The 18,117-nt window shown below is 25.5% G+C and overlaps 2 protein-coding genes across 2 annotated transcripts in view; one reads left to right on the top strand and one right to left on the bottom strand.

Moving 5' to 3' along the window:
- Positions 1-18,072, bottom strand: part of LOC135923343 (BOS complex subunit NCLN-like) — a 30,331-nt gene extending 12,259 nt beyond the window's left edge. The window contains exons 1-7 of the mRNA XM_065458036.1: positions 17,883-18,072; positions 17,652-17,836; positions 17,461-17,602; positions 17,285-17,421; positions 17,163-17,243; positions 16,940-17,043; positions 2-90 (exon numbers count right to left, since the gene is read on the bottom strand). Coding sequence (XP_065314108.1) covers positions 2-90; positions 16,940-17,043; positions 17,163-17,243; positions 17,285-17,421; positions 17,461-17,602; positions 17,652-17,836; positions 17,883-18,054 — 910 coding nt within the window. The 5' untranslated portion in view covers positions 18,055-18,072. The remainder of the gene's footprint in view (position 1; positions 91-16,939; positions 17,044-17,162; positions 17,244-17,284; positions 17,422-17,460; positions 17,603-17,651; positions 17,837-17,882) is intronic.
- LOC135925394 (uncharacterized) lies at positions 10,240-15,232 on the top strand. The gene is made up of 8 exons (XM_065460686.1): positions 10,240-10,384; positions 10,475-10,864; positions 11,159-11,334; positions 13,487-13,622; positions 13,901-14,216; positions 14,281-14,487; positions 14,528-15,011; positions 15,059-15,232. The coding sequence occupies exons 1-8, from the start codon at positions 10,240-10,242 to the stop codon at positions 15,230-15,232; spliced, it is 2,028 nt and encodes a 675-aa protein (XP_065316758.1).
- Positions 18,073-18,117: the final 45 nt, after the last annotated feature.

Raw genomic sequence — 18,117 nt, 5'->3', positions numbered from 1 at the left:
CCAGAATTTTCGAATTGATCATTGATCCATTTTTTTGCACCAAGGAAAGTAAATTTGCCACCAGAAGTTAATAGAAAAATGACGTTGTATCTTTTCAATAATATTATAATAAATACATAAAATATTTTTTTAGCAAAGACAGATAGAACGTTCCGGGCATGTTCAGGTAATGGAACTTAGGAAAAATAAAGGAACTTTAACTGGAAATGAACGGTAATTTCGGTAATGTTCCCAAAACAGTTTCGAAACGTTCTTAATAATATAAAATTATATAATAAAATTTAATATTTCTAATAACTCATTCAATAATATTCCTTTTTCCTTAAATTCCATTTTTCATAATAATAATATTGTTATTTATTATTTAGCAGAATGTGAAGGAAAAAAAACCTAAAAATGACAAAATCTTTTATAAGTAAATCTTTTGTGATTTTCATACACAAAAAAATTAAAGATGAAATCAAAAATTTTTGAATAATTTTTTGTTTTTCAACTCTGGTATTTAGTATTTGAAATTAAGATTATAAAATCTTTTTTTTAAATTAAACTTAATATAATATTTTAATTGTTTATAAAATTAGCATTTATATATAATAGATGTTTATTTCAAAGAATAATTTTGTTGCCAAGTTATAGAGATGTTTTTTTTAAACGTTCAGATATTAATATCACCGCGATGTAAATTTTATCTTTTCGCTAATATCTTAATTAATACTAGATGCAATAATTATACAATATTGAATTAATGAAAAAATAATTGATATTGATAAAATTGAAAGTTCCAAAATGTGAAACGAAACCGAACATATTTTTTTTGGCTGGAACAGAATAGGGATGCAAAAATGGCTTAATTACAAGCCCCTAATTTTTAATATATTTTGGTATCAAAATAATAATCATTTCAATAATAATCATTTCAATAATAACAATTTTTAATTATAATGAATTTTTACAAATAAAAATATATTTAAAATTAATTGTGTCATTTAAAATATCCTTTTAGCTTAAGAAATTTTAATATAAAAATTGATTATCGAAAAAGGAAGACTATATTTACAAAATTTGAAAATAGAAATCAAACAATCACGAGTGCAGAGCAGAGTAGTGTTGTTAAATTTAAAAACGGCTATCTCAATATTTTAGCCAGAAAAATATTGTTTAAGCCTGGAGATTTCGTTAATAGATGTTCAAATTCAAACCTTTGCGCCACATATGAGCAAAATCTTAAGGCTTGCAAATATTTTTCTTAATAAAATACTGAGTTAGCCGTTTTTAAAAATCGGCTCAAAATGAGCCGTTTAACATCACTAGAGCAAGCAGGGATTTTCATCTTTAAAAAAATAATAACTTATTGTAGAAACAGGATGAGTCGAAATCGATTATACAATAAATTCAATTCAATTTAAAAATAAATAAATTAAAAGCTAAGAATAACTTTTATAATCTACTATCAAGCGCGCAGCAAGAGAGGGGTGTAAAAAGACAACCACCCCCCTCCCCCCAGCAAAAAAAAATATAGATTAAAATTAATTTTTAAGAAATACAAAAGATTTTTATGAATTGCGAATAGAATACTTTGCAATTCACAATTCATAAAAATATAAATTCCTTTTAATACTTTTTCCCGCGAAAATTCAAAATATATTTTCTTACATTTTTTTAAACCTTAAACACTGATGGATATTTTGTCCAGATTGATCGGAATCAGAGTTGTTAAACGCTACTTTTAAAAGTAGCGCTATATAAAAATCAACATTTATAAATATTAAAATATAGTTAGTTTTGATTATAAAAAAATTTATGTAATAAAAATAAATATTTATGGTAATTTGTTGTATTTTAATAATAAAATCATTTCAATATTATCATCTCCAAGTCTAGAGCGATGATCAGAAAGTATAAGTTTTGCCTTACTAAATAATCTCTCGACACAAGCACTTGAGAGTAAGGGTATTTAATCTTATATACATATTTTTAATATAAGATAGATTATCAATAATTTTATTTGCAAGTGCATCGTATGTCTGGCATCCTATTATCATTTTGAGGGCTAATGCAACAGATCTTCTTTTTAAAGTCCTAGAGTCTAGCCAATGGCCTGTGATTCCCAAAGCTCAAAAATATTTAATCAGATCAATTTTTAAATATAAATATGTTTTTACCTTCTGCTATATGTCTAACTATCTCCCCGTGGTACATATATATGATATCTCTGATAACTCTAACTATTAGAGCATCTTTCATCTTTAAAGTTATCTGCTATTTATTCATTAGTGTCTGGCGGCATAAAATTGTTGTACCAGGGGATAGAGTTTTAATCATCATGGCAAATGATGGATTATCAACTAAGGACATTGGCTGAACTGTATAGTATAAATTATAAAATCAACAATAACTTTATCAGCCAATTTCTGAAAAATATTGTCATTTGCATTATTAATTTGGTTTGAATTGAATTAATCTTTTTGGATGTAGAGTCGCCTATACAAAAAATTATTTAGATGTTTCTCCATTTCCTTAAAATTCATGAACAGTCTTATAAAATAAATATTATTAGAATGTAAAAATGACTTTACCTTTAGGTGTTTCTTGAGGTTATAGCTTATGATTGATTTAAGGAAATATTTTTTTTTACATTTTAAACAAATAAATTTGAAACCAGTTTTGGTTATATATTTAAAAAAATTTTCAAATCTAGGGAATGGGAAATTTGTATTATAGCTATTAACAAACATTTTCTTCCCTGGTATCTTCCATTTCATTAATATCATTGTCTGAATCACTTTCAACGATTTGGATATCCATAGGCGATGACATTTTAAATTATTAACACGTGATTTAGGTTTATAATACAAATGAAAATATAAATTACAAATTGAAATTATATTTCAATTTCAAAATTAAATAATAAATCATAAAAATTATAAATAATTATGATATTATATTTAAATTTTTATGTTTATACTTACCTTCATTATATTTTTTAAAAGTAGCGAAGTAGCGGCTACTTAGCTACTTTCAAAAAAAGTAGCGCGCTAAAAAATTAAATAATGCTATAGCTACCAAAAAAGTTAACGCGCTCGAGCTACTTTAACAACTCTGATCGAAATTAAGTAATAATAATAATAAATAATATGATTATGATTTTTGAAGATATGGATGATGTAAATTTTTCGGGCATTATTAAATTATCGGATATAATTTGTCGTATTTTTCTTATAAAAAGCAATATTTTCTACTTACTAAAAAATTAAATAAAAAGTTGAATAGATTTGAATCGTTTCCTTCTTTATTATAAAGCGTAATCGAAAATATAAGTTGGCAAAGACCGGAGTAAGATAGATATAAGAAAATTCTACCAACCAAATAAACCTAAATGTAATAAAATTTAATATAATAAAAAATTAAAACCCAAACTAGAAGTCTGTAACAGGCGGGTTTTTAGTCCCCCCGTTTACTCATTTAAATGGGGGCAATAAGCGGACGGGCTTAAAGAATTAAATACTAAAAGGATGGGCGGGCGGGTTAAAAAATTTTTAACTTTTATTTGCTATTTAGAATCATTTAAGTAAATATTTTAAAAAATATGTTCTTAACATTTCAACATTTTTAATACCAAAGTTCCTATAATTGAGATGTTGTCGTCGGAAGAAATTAATGAAGTAAAAATATATCAAAAACATGTTGGATTTGATTTGCATGGAAGAATATAACAACGACGTGGATGAAAATCTAATTTTATTTTTACCCCAAAAGCAAAAAGAATTTAATTAAAGGGTATTAAATTATAAATGCAATGTTTAAACGTTTAAAATAGATAGCATCCACGTCAAAATTGAACCACAGCATATGGGAGGATGAGGTTGTTACAAAGAGCACATAAAGTATTTAAATCTTAAAGTAGCTTGATTTGTATAATTTATCAAAATTTTAAGCTATTTTTTAGTTTACAATTTATAATTTTTTTTAATCAAAATATTTTTATTATTCATGCTTTCTTTTTAATTAATTATTTATTTATTTATGGAATAATATAAATCAACCCAAAATTTATATATGAAAAAAAATAATTCCAAATTAAATAATATAAAGGTGAAATAGAATGTAAAATGATAAAGAATAAGGAATAAAAAGATGAATCTAGCGAAGATCTGTGGAGAGAAGACAGCCATTGAAACTTTGATAATTCGCTTTAAGGATAGCTATAGCCAGTCTCTGTAAGCCTTCTCGCGGATCGCCAGTAGGTTTATGGATGTGAGATTCTAAATCCTTGAAGAAGGACAATGCAAGCTTACCAAAGGAGAAGGTAGTAGATATTATAGGGATAATGATGTGATCTTCTGATATTTCCGAATATTTGAAAATATTATGTTGTTCTTTTTGCTCAAGTAGGTTTGGAGTTTGGTTGGATAAAGCTAATGGATCTATACAAGAATAGTTCCAAACCAGAAATTGGCCCTGTTCTCATGGGATAAGGGTAATTCCGCCAGGCCGTTTTGCATCGGAAAATTACTTTCTTTTTTTATTAATTATTAATGGTTTCCCTTTTATTTAAAATCTCATTTGAGGAAAAGAATATATTTCAAACGGATATCCTACTTTGGTGGAAACGACAAGAAAAAGTTTTATCAAAGATATTAAGATAAGCTAGAATAATATTGGGATTTCCAGCAACTAATGCTACTTCTGATAGAGGATTTAACATTGCTGGAAGGTTTTTAGAACAAAGAAGAACGTGTTTGAATCCAAAAAATTTGATTATTATTTTTGTATCATAATTACAAATGTCAATAAATATTAATTTTATATTTTTTTCATAAACATTTTTTTGATCAACGTAATTTAAATTGAATATTATTTTTTATGCTTAATTTAGTAATTCCTAAATTATAAAACTTTTTTGTAAGGGTGGAGCTCCGAAACTGATTTATTAGATGCTTAAAAAAATTGAAAGAATGGGCATATTTAAATTATATATTGGCGGGCTTAGGTTAAAATTTTATATGGGCGGGCTTGGGTTAAAAAATTATATAACTAATAGGCGGGAGGGTGTGTAAATTTTTTTAGAATAATGCATGAGAGGTAAAGAATATAAAAATAATGCGGGAGCGGTAAAGAATTTTAGACTAATGGGTGGGCGTGCATATATTTTTTATATGAGCGGTTTGGGCAAGCGAATTAAAAATTTTCAAACAATGGGCGGGCGAGTTTGTGGGCCAAAAACCCGCCCATTACTGACCTCTAATCCAAACACAATAATAGTATCAGAAATTATAATAAAAGATTGCTCAGAATATTTTTGCAATGGAATATATTAAAAATTATTTAATCACACAACAATTTTATGCAATTCACAAAAATACTATGGTTTTGGCTGAGGTTATGGGAATCGCGAATACTATTATTACATTACAACTTAGAAAACTAAGAAATAATATCGACCAAGAATTTCACGAATTTATGTGATTGCTGAGGCGAAAGCAAAATTATATTATTTGGAAATTCGCAAGCCTCGACTTGCACTTAGACAATCAAATAATTCCAATATTAGCGTCAACTCATTTGAGGTTTATCAAAAAATAACCGTTTTTATTTTATTTTTGGATATATTATTGACTCAAATTTCAAATCAAAAAACGATTTGTGATTCGTCAAATGGCTCTATCTAATTTACAAATAATATTATCTAGAAATCCTTCTGAGGATATATTAAATTTTGGCATTGAAAAATTTAATATTTAGCTCAATTTTTATTTAGAGGATATAAATGTATCTTAAGGTAAATTAATTTAAGAATTTAAACCTTGGTAAGAAAGATTAATTTTGGTAGATAATCCTCCAAGAAACGTCATGGAAGCATTGCAAACTTTAAAATATATCTTAGAATTTTTTCTTAATACATTAAAATTTATTTTGGCAAGCTAATTAGTACAAACACAATGGAAAATTCCAGAGTTGTTAAAATATCTAGATACTGTATCTAGATATAAAAATGTGGTATCTGTATCTAGATAGATTTTTGATTAAAGTATCAGTATCTAGATATTATTTTAGAAGTATCTGTTTTTAGATACTTTTTAAGATACATTTTGATATACTTCTATTTAAGGCTTTTTTATATTATAAATAAAAATACTTGAATGTAAAATTAATTTTATTTCATATGAGCATATAACTTAATATTAATATATATAATAAAAAAATATATATATGTAAAATGTTAAAACTTATATATAAAAAAGAATATATAAATATTAATTAAATATTATGTCCGAGTTATCAATAACAAGAAAATTCTGATATTACAATCCATCTCAAGGAATTTGCCATTTTTAATTGCAATGCAATTGGTATTTTATTTTATTTTATTCTATTATAATAATTTTTAAGATTAATATTGATGACGAAAATGACGACATTCATCCATGGCCAATTTATAGACCATATTTTAAAATAATATCTCAAAACAAATGAACCTGAAATTTTGTTTACCACTCTTAATACCTTACTTAAAGGGATTGAAGATAGGTAAATTAATAATAAATTAATCAATATTTAATAATACTAGGTTTATTGGGACAATTTTTGAAGATGAAAATATTTTGGCAACTATGCTTCATCCTTTTTTTAAACTAGATTGGACATGGTTACAAATGGATGAAAATTCTAATAATAAAAAACAATTAATACAAAGATTAGTTGAGGAATTATCAAAGTCTTCAAATGAGTACAAGAAAAAAAAACCAATAATTTAATATCCGATTTTTTTCAGTATCCCACCGCAGGAGATATGTCTGTTAATGATTTAAATTCTGATAATCAACAAATTTTAAATAGTTTTTTCAAAAATGAATGCCGAGATTTTAGTATTTTTAAACAATATCCTGGTATAAAAATGTTATTTATTAAATATAACACCACAATCCCTTCCAGCGCTCCTGTTGAAAGACTTTTTAGTATAGCTAAAAATGTCTTTACAGATAAACGAGGATGTCTTAATGACCAAAATTTTGAAAATATTTTATTACTGAAATCTAATAATTATTTATAGTCATATATTATATTATTTTATTAATGATAAATAATAATTATTTATATTAATCATATATTATATTAATATCTAAAAATCATTATTTTAGCTATATTTTGATAAATGTGATATCGAGTCAATAAATTTTTTTAGATCATTTCATGATTTTCACAATAGAATCCTAATTTAAGTTTATTCAAACCTTATCTAAGAGTATAATAAAAAATGTATCTGTACATAGATGCAATTTAAATTTATCTGTACATCGATACATTTTAAATTGTATCTGTATCAAGATAACTTTTTAGAAGCTGTATATGTATCTATATCTAGATAAATTTTTAGACGATGTATCTGTATCTAGATCCATTTAAAAAGTATCTTTTAACAACTCTGGAAAATTCCTAGCTATGAACCTGCCTATTATTATTTTACTTAAAAACAAGGATGAATTTCACTCATTTAAATCATTTATGGTTTGGTTAATAAAAAAATCAATTGCTTCCTTAGATGTAATCTTTATGTTTCGTTTCTGCTCTGGATATATGACATTTCCATACACAGATTTTTAGTAGATTGTGAAAGATGTGTCCAAGTGTATATGACATAACATTTTGTATAATATTCAGAGAATAATCATGCCATCTTATTCAAAGCCATATATAAAGTGACTAGCTGATTTATTAAATAATATAATGACCAAAAAAATATATATTGGGTTTGTTGCCAGGTAAAAAGTTTAGATTATAGCCTCAGTAATATTGCATCTTTAATATATATATTATAAATAAGGAAAATAATCTACTCCCTGAGTATATTCCCAAGACATGTTCTCTCTGATATACAGGCTTGATGTCAGGAATTTCCAGGGGGAGGGGGGTAACTGATTATTTAAGAAGATCAATATTTTTTGAAATAAAATAGTGAGGTATGTATAAATATTTTGATATTTTTATTGAAAATTTGTAAAAATAAATATAAATAAACAAAGTAATACTATAATTATAATACGAAAATTTTGATTTTTAAATTTTAACATAAATAAATTAAAAGAAAAATTTTGGCTTATATTTTTGATATGCCTTTAATCTTATGTTTTGTTTTCGTCCATCTTTTAAATATTAAGGGTGGAAATAAGTAATTATTAAGTGAGGTCTGTCTGAGTGCCTTTCAGAGCCTGAAGGTGGTTGTTACACTAGAAATATGATAGTTTAAAAAACATTTGTCCTCTTTGTAATAAAATAATTGTCATCTTTATAAAAATCTTAGTCCTCTTTAAATTTTTTATATATTATTTTATTATTTGATATGCTGATCTATATTTAAGGTGTAAGCAAGATCATGTGATAGGCAGGAAGTATCTTACCATTTTTAATATTTTAAACTTCACTAGGACAATAAGTACTTTGAAAAACTATTTGTGCTCTTCATGTAAGAATATTTGTCCTTTTCCAATTTTTTTAAAATATTATATTAATAGTTGACATATATTGGTCTAATTAACGTTTAGGTGTCATCGTGTGAAAAGCAGGAAGTAGTTTATAGTATCTATAATTTATCTTGTTTAATTGATTATATCTCCCTAATATTGACTGACTTATCATCTTCAAGAAGATATTGAACAAATTCACCAACACTAGTGTCTTTTTGTCAAGGAATATAAAAGGAGAGTTTAATTTTTTTTATTTATAATTGAATGAATATTTTATAATTAATATTTTAATAAGTTTTTTTTGTTTATCAAATTGATTTAGTTAAATAAAATTTTAATAACTAAAGGTTTTTAAGAATTTTGTTTTTTCATTTAGATTTAATTGTTAAGGGCAAATTCAATAATAAATTTAGGGGCTGAAAAAATTTTCAGTGGCCATTTTTGGGGACCAAAAATTATCACGGGACCAGGTTTGTGGATAAAAAATTATGGGATGAGGGGTGCGGTCAGCCCCTATCCTGGCTTTGGGCCTGCTGATGTATTACCAATAGGATTAAAGAGATAGAAAAATATAATTTTGGCATGACTAAATGGAAACTAGCATTCATGCATCCCCTATCAAAAACGCCTTAATTTAATAATATTAATATAGATTCGTGTTTAGCTTGACGAGTTAATTTAGAAAATATTTTTTTATTTAAAAAAAAACTGATAACATAATGAAATTAATACCCACCCCTAGAGAACTGCACGGGCTGTCCGTAGCCCGACCCGACCCGCTCGGGTTCGGACATCAAAAAAAATTTCTCGGGTTCGGGCTCGGGTCGGGTTATAAAAGCTGTCCGACCCGAAACCCGACCCGACAATAAATAATAATATTAATATCTTAAATAGTCAGTATAATTTATAATATTAATTATAAAATCATATTATTTAATATTTATCACATTAGGATTAAAATGTCAATCATATTAACATGTCATGTCATTATTAATTATTATTTTATAAACCTAACAACCGGATACCAAACTATTTTATCACTAAATTGTGTGTTTCCCGTGAATTACAAGATAAGACATATTTTATGTGCTAAAGATAAATTTTATTCATTATTTATTATTTATCTAGCCTATACATTGTCTTTTTTAACATTTGTTTTAAAAAATTTCCATATAAAATTTAAGATTGGGATTTGATTCAGGGGAACTTATTTCTATAATTTAAATTTCACTACCATAAATGTTAATCATCCTAGAAATTAAAAAATATTATATAAAATTGGTAATGATATTCTAAGTTACATTTATATATAAAATATAATCTTTACTTATTTCGTTTTGGTATTATTATTTTTTTATCTATCTACCTTAATATGAGTTGTAAATTTTCCAGCTAATTTTGGTTGTCAATATTTTAAAATATGGCAGAAAAAAATTAGGAAATTAATACAAGATTCTCAAAGAAAATAAGATGTATACTGTGATATGTAAAATTTAAAACATGAATATTAAAAAGAATCTGTATCTGTATCTTTTGTCAAGAAAATGGAAAAGATACAAGATTCTTTTCAGAATTAAGATCTTAGATACAGATATTAGTATCTTATTAAAAATGTCAAAATATACTGAGTACAAGATATAAAGGGATCTTGTATCATGTATCTTAGATACAAGTACGCAGTACTGCCCAACTCTGTTTATTTCAATCTAATTGATTAAAGTCATTTTAAATATTTTTTTTAGATTTTAGACACAGCTATATTAAAAAAATTATCTCAATGGATGCAAAATTAAAAAGAATTGGTGAAAAGATTAAGACAAAAGAGTATGAAGTAAGGGAGAATCTTAATGGGAAATCCGATGTATGGAAGAAATTTTCATTTATATATGATGAAAATAAAGAAAAGCTTAATTATGTCATTTGTATTATATGCAAATTTATTTATGTATATAATTCAATAACAACAGGTTAGATATTTATACATAAAATATGATCTTATTAAATTATTTTAGGCACAAATCAACTTAAAAGACATAAATGTGTATATACAAATACAAGTACAACAGCAGAGAGTAAAAAGACACAATTAACAATTGATAGTCTTTTTGGTACTGATCCGAAAAAACTCAAAAGTTGTACAAAATTGAAAAAAGAGTGCACAAAGGTGCTTACTATGTTTTGTGGACGTGATTTGAGATCATTTGATACAATTCATGGGGAAGGCTTTGTTGATTGTTGCCAATATTTTGCCAAAATTGGTTCAATATATGGAAATATTGATGTTAAAAGCATCATTCCAAATCCTACGACAATTTCTAGAAATTTAGTAGATACTGCTGATGGTATCCGCAATAAATTATTTCCTATATTAAACTCATATATGAAAAAGGGTCGATGTGCTGGTAACAAATTTATGAAAATATGGTTAAATTATTAATAAAATTATTTATTAAAAAATATAAAATAAATATATATCTTAATATTATTAATGAATATTTTTTTCTTAAGAAACTACAAAGGTGGTACATACGTTTTTGGACTTCTCTCTATGGGAGGCTGACAATGCGTATTCTGATGCTAGCGCCGAAGTTGACGAGCTAAAAAATACCTTGATCCGAAATTATGTATTGATGACGATAATATTTTAAAATGGTGGAAAACAAACCATTATGAGTTTTCTAATTTAAGTATTTTAGCTCTTAAATTCCTGGCTATCCCTGCTTCTTCGGCTAGCAGTGAAAGGGCGTTTTCAGCTGCTGGTAGGGCCTTTGAGGAGAGAAGGACTCGTTTAAAGCCAGATCAACTGGACGCCTCTTTATTTATATATCATAATTATTCACTTTGTGATAATTTTGATAATGATATTGATGAGGTCAATATAATATAATATATTTATTATATTTTTTATATATTTATTAACTTTTATATCATATCTATATTCGCATAAATGATGCTTATTGTATTATATAATCGTTATAATGTTTAAATTCGCTTGTATATTAATCATTTTATAATATTTTTTACAAATTTAATAAAATGCAACTTAATATATATCTTGAATAGATTATGGCCGTCAAATAAACTTTTATTTAAGGTGGCTGAACTGAATAAATACACATAAATTTTTTTTTGGTTATTATAATATTAAAACTTAAATTGCAAAATTTTATTTGGGTCGGGTCGGGTTGGACTAAAAAATGTGTGCTCGGGCTCGGGTCGGGCTTGGACAAAAAAAAATTTTAAATTCGGGCTCGGGTCGGGCTCAGGTTGCGAAAAAATTACTTTGCAGTTCTCTACCCACCCCTATGCGCATAATTATGTATTCTTTTAAAAAATGAACTCAAATATCAGATTTAGCTCTTAAAAGGATTCATATAATATTAATATTAAATTTTAAAATTTTTTATAGTGGGCTTTTGAAAAGACATTATTTTTTGACCAAACTACCCACTCTATGATAGCCCTAATTTGAAAATATAAATATAAAATCATGTTTAGCTCTTCAGTGAGTCAGAAAATGGTAGTATTATTTTTTTTAAAATTTTTATAATAGTATAGCGGTGCAGATATTATATATCGGGTCGGATCGGTACCGATATTTAGCATTTCCCAAAAATATCGGATCAAACCGATACCTGTAAAAACCGATTGATCTTTTTACTTATACTTTTTTTTTGTTATTTTATGTTATGTATATTTATTTTACATTAATATAATATTTTTTTATCTATTATAATTTTTTTTTTTTAATTATAGCAGGGAGGAGAACCCTAACCCTCAATATTTCGCCGAACCCAACCCAAACCTTTTTTTTAAATTTAGGGTTCAAGCTTTTTTTTAATTTTAAAAAGTTTATTTTTTTATTTTAAACTTTCATTTTATTTAATTTAAATAATATGTTAAAATTAATATAATATATTTTTATTTATAAAAGATTTCCTATTTAAAGAGTTCTTATTCAAAACAATTGTTTTTTTATTCAAAAAAAATATTAATTTAAAAAAAACATTTTTTGGTCATTTTTTTGTGTAATTATATTTGTTATATTTAATAATCTTTTTATATTATAATAATGATGATAATTATTTTTGACAATACAAATTAAAATAAATTTTATAAAAAAAATGATATTTCTGTTATTTTAACTAATTTTAATAAGTCATTATTTTTCTGGTCTCTGAACCCTGAACCTAAACCAGGTTCAAGGATTCTTCATTGAACCCAAACCTGAACCCATTTTTTTTAGAAGGAAGGTTCTTGTCCCTGAATTATAGTCAATTGTATAAATAAAAAAATTAAATTAAATGCATAATTCGATTTTTTTAGTGATGTTTACCTGTAACTAGTTACATTTTGGCTAAAAAATAACTGTAACTAGTTATATTTTTAAAATTGTAACTAGTAACTGTAACTAGTTATAATTTTTGAAATGTAACTGCCTAAAGTAACTAGTTACTTTTAACGATATATTCAAATAATTAATTTTATTTTTAATATTTGTGATAAATTAATTTTAAATTAAATTTATTAATTTAATATTTTGTGAAAATGACTGATTGTTATAATTTCCCGTTCAAATTGATTTTCTTTTCTTAAATTGTTACATTGCTGCTGGGCTTCATAATTTTGTAAGGAAATTCAAGTAATTTAATAAATTTTAATATTATATTTATTTACAAATGTAGCACAATATATTTTTTTCCATCAAGTAACAAGCATTGGAACTTCATAACATACGTAATAAAAAAAAATTTTTAGTATAAGGAAAAACAAAGACAGATTATTTTAGAATTTAATATTAAATTATTAATCATTACTTACAAGAACCATGTCTAACAAAAGCATAAGAACATGACTCAAATTTAAAAAAATGATTGCTTTCTGAAATTTATTTTTTGGTCTAGCCTGAATTTTATTTATATTCAAATTATATATAAAATAGACACATTTTAGAACTGTATGTTTCACTCTAATTGATTATTCTATTCCTAATTTAGATAGTGCTATTTATATTTATCTCCTAGATGGAAGAAACAGAATACAATATGGATATGGATTCTGAGTCAGATGAAGAAATTATACTTTCTCCTACAATAATTGCAAAAAAAAATGACCTTCCTTGGCCAAGTTTTGAAAAATATTTTGAATACCACAAGGCTGGTAATAATACTAATATTATTGTCAAATGCCTCTTATGCCTACCATATAAAAAGTATATTGCAGCATCTAAGTCATCCACAGCTAATTTATGGAAACATATCTCTGTAAGTTTATATAAATTGTATTAATATTATATAGAATAATTAAATGAATTAACTTTATAACAATAATTAATATTAATTAAATATTTATATATATAAAACATATATCTATAGAGAAAGCATCCTAACCAATCCGTAAATATAAAACAAACCATAGATAATAAAAAAACAATTTAGCCACATCAAGTAAGTTAAAACAAACTAAACTTGACTTTGGTGGAAAATCAAATTTTAAAGGTATCAGCAAAGATAAATTTGATTCACAAATTATTAAATATATAATAAATGGAAATCACCCATATACAACCTGTGATGATGAAGATTTTGTTGAGCTGATAAACACCCTGCAACCTAATATGAAGATTATATGCAGACAAACCTTAACCTCAAGAATATCAAAATATTTTGTTCAAATGAAAGATATTCTAATAGAAAAATTGTTAGAGCCTAATTATGTTTGTACAACAGCTGACTGCTGGACAGCATTTAATCGGTAAATATTATTTTTTACTAAAGTGCACAATACATTTGGTTATCTTTTGTTATATTAATAATAGCTCCTATATTGGTATAACAGTGCATTGGATTGATGTGGAGAAATTGGAAAGGCGTTCAGCTATTCTAGCCTGCCAAAGACTACAAGGTAGGCATACATATGATGTGATCAGCAAAGCCTTAACTGCTGTTTTTAAGGAGTTCCATATCCAAAATAAAAATATCTGCACAATAACGGATAATGCTAGCAACTTTTCAAAGGCGTTTAGGTATGCCTAACTAATTTACTTTATAAATTATTTCTCTTAGAGTATTTAGCTGCCCATCTATTATAATGGAGGAAGATTCTGTTTCTGATATTGAATATATCTCAATAGAAGATATAATGTCTTCTTCTGGGCTCTCCAGTTATGATATTAATGACTTCGACTACCTTCCCAAGCATCGAAGATGTTCTTGCCATACATTAAACTTAGTGGCAACACAAGATGCCAACAAGTTACTTTTAAACAATGAGGGGTATAGGAAAGTTTATAACTTAGCTATATCTAAATGCCAACGTTTGTGGAACCTCCAAAATAAATCTGGGCCATCTGCCGAACTTATTTTAAAAAAATTACATTCTCAACTCCCATATCCCGTTATAACAAGGTGGGGTTCCTTTTATAAATCCCTGGCCAAAATATTATCGTTCTTAAATCAAGTGCCTGTGGAATTTGATTCATTATGTGATGAATTAAAATTGTGTAGATTCACATCAGATGATCGTGATTTTATAAAAGAATATTGTAGTGTAAATTTAAATTAAAGTCTTATAAAAATTTACAATTTAAAAATTAGATTATGCGACCAGTGTCCAAAGCCATTGATATTCTTGAAGGTGAAAAGTACATGTATCTGGGTTATTATACCCCAACAATAACACAAATAATTATATGTATGGCAGATGTGCAGGTATTAAAATATTGTCAACCTCTAAAGGATACTATATTAGCTAGTATTGAAAAAAGGTAACTTAAATCAAATAATTATTTATAAATTAATAATATCATGTTATAGGTTTAATAATCTTTATGATAATGACAACATCATTGCTTTAATTCTTCACCCTTTATTTAAAACTGACTGGCCTTGGATTAGGCAAGAAAGGAATAAAGCAAAAAAAGAGGAAATTTTAAATTTAATAAATACCTTAATACCTCAGAGTGAATCCCAGACGAATGAATCATGCTCAAAACCAACATCACTTGATGTAGTTGGATTTTTTGACCTAAAGCGCCAAAATATTCTGGATAATAAACTTATAGAAAACTTTATCAAATCTAATAACAACACGTTTTCTTTATATAACGATTTTCCAAAGTTAAAATTACTCTTTATTAAATATAATGTTGTTCTAACATCAAGTGCTCCCGTAGAGCGCTTGTTCAGTCTAGGTAAGCTCATATTTGGAGATAAACGAGCACGTCTTCTAGATAATAACTTTGAAATTAATTTGTTGTTAAAAGCAAATAAACATTTATAAGATTCTAATTTTTATGAAAAATAAATGTTTTTTTTTTCAATGCAAATATATATTTTTGTATTCGATGTAAATATTCAATTTTGCGATATTTTTTATATAAATAAATTGTATATTATTTAATAACTGATTATACTTTGTTTTTTTTTATATTAAATAAATGTCAATAAATAAATAATGCACATATGAATGATGTATAAAGTAAGTAACTAGTTACTTTTGAAAATAACTGTAACTAATAACTAGTTACTTTTGTAAAAATGTAACTAGTAACTGTAACTAGTTATGTTTTTGCCAATGTAACTAGTAACTGTAACTAGTTATGTTTCAAAAGTAACTTTTAACATCACTAGATTTTTTACATAAAAATATTGATTTCTTAATTAAATTTGGTTCAAAGGGGGGTAGTGAAAAGTAATTATAAATATCGGATCGGCTTTGAACCGATATCGGAAAATATAGGTGAAAAATATGTGGATTGGCACAGCCCTATTTAATATTTTACTTAACAGTTTTTTTAAAATTCAAAATAGCTTTTTCAATATCATCTCAATAAGCTAAATACAATTCTATATTTTTTTTTTAATTTAAGTACTTTTAATAGGGATCGCAAATTTTTTTTAAAAAAAAGCTAATGTCATTTTCTGAATCTGCGAAGAGCTAAACCTGATTTTATATTTTCAAATTAGTGCCTTAATAGGGGTTGCATAGGAATTACTAGTTTGGTCAAAAAATGATTTTCAAAAGCCCTCTAAGTTATAAAAAAATTTAAAATTTAGTATTGACATTTTCAGAATCGAGCTAAATAGAATTCTGAATTCATTTTTTAAAATAGCGCATAATTATCATGGTTGTGTAGGGACCTGTATGGGGGCACATAAGGATGCATATGGGTACATGTAGGGATGCATATTTTAGTCATGTTAAAAATGTATTTTTTTAAATTTCATTTTGATATCAGTTTTTTTGTAATATAAAAAATACATTTCTAAATCAACTTGATAAGCTAAACACAATATTATATTAATATTATTAAATTAAAGCTTCTTTGATAAGGGGAATGTAGGATTGCTTAGTTTATGGAGGAGCATATTTTAGTCACACTTTAAAATTAACAAAAACTACCAACATTTCATTTCTAAAAAAACTGTTATTAAAGAGATTTTATTGTAATACCCTCATAATTTTAATTTTTGTACTTTGGTAGCATTTGCCGTGATGAATAAAACATTTTTAATATACGAGCAATTTCCAAAAATGCGGCCAACCCACTACCATTGCTATCACATCCAAATGATAATGCCTAATGAAAACCAAAGATTATGTATAATAAATTGTATTTATATATAATTCATATCCAAAAAAAACTCAAAATTAAATTAATACTATAACAAAAATAATTCATTTAATAATAATAATTACTGGTGAGAGACCAAATGTATCATAATGTGTTACTATAATAATATTTGGAGATTCTTCTTCATGTATACCACTTAATTTTGCCTATAAAAAAATTAAAATATGATATTAAATATTATTAGAACTTGAATATTTATTAATTCAAAGTTATCTAATGCTCTGGAATAAGTCGATGATTGCAATTGTGCATCCTTAGTTTTGTATGTAACAAAATAGGTATTAATCGTAGCAGCCTTAATCATTTCATTAAATGCAGTATCATCTTATAATTTTTATATAAATGAATATATTATATAAGTACCTTTTTTATTTTTATTTTGATCTGAATTTAATGTATTAATTATTCTATTCAAATCATTGTGATTATATTGATCTTCAACTATCAAATAAATTGGTATTGCTATGTCAGAACTTATTAATCTTTGTTCAAGTTCAAATATATTCTACAATATATTTTAATTAAAATAGCTTTAATGAAATTTCAATTGTTACTTCTCTCTCAATTTCATTAAATAGATTAATATTGTTAGGTATAATAATGACTAAAGCAGCAGCTTTATTTAATATATCTGATAGATGTCCACTTATTTCTGATAAATGTAAAATCAGACATTTTCTTATCCAGTTATTTGATGTTATTATTTTTGCTTCTGTATTAATAGCAACACTTTGACTACCTATATTATATTTTTAAAAAATTTATAATAGTGGTGTTTAACTAACCATATGAAATGCCTTGAAGATCAAATTGTTGTATTCTAAAGGCAGGAAATGTTTTTGAAGATAAAACATGATGAGGAACTAAAATAACTAATAAAGGAATCAGTATCAAACTGTAAGGCGAAATCGAGATCTTAAGGGACTCGATAAAATATGATATATTTTCCAGTGTCATTTTGTAAAAATATAAATAAAAAAGAAATTAGTTTGTCAGAAAATTATACATCAATCAGAAATA

Source organism: Gordionus sp. m RMFG-2023, chromosome 2 (assembly GCF_954871325.1).
Source record: "Gordionus sp. m RMFG-2023 chromosome 2, tfGorSpeb1-WG-v2, whole genome shotgun sequence".
NCBI lineage: Eukaryota > Metazoa > Nematomorpha > Gordioida > Chordodea > Parachordodidae > Gordionus > Gordionus sp. m RMFG-2023.
The sequence above is the reverse complement of the archived record's forward strand: the minus strand, read 5'-3'. Positions and strand labels throughout refer to the sequence as shown.

Excerpts from the sequence above, each read along its gene's own strand:
- LOC135925394 (XM_065460686.1), top strand. The coding sequence starts at position 10,240 with ATGGATGCAAAATTAAAAAGAATTGGTGAAAAGATTAAGACAAAAGAG. Across the intron at positions 10,385-10,474 it reads AAAGCTTAATTATGTCATTT|GCACAAATCAACTTAAAAGA; the intron begins GTATTATATGCA and ends AAATTATTTTAG. Across the intron at positions 14,488-14,527 it reads AACTTTTCAAAGGCGTTTAG|AGTATTTAGCTGCCCATCTA; the intron begins GTATGCCTAACT and ends TATTTCTCTTAG.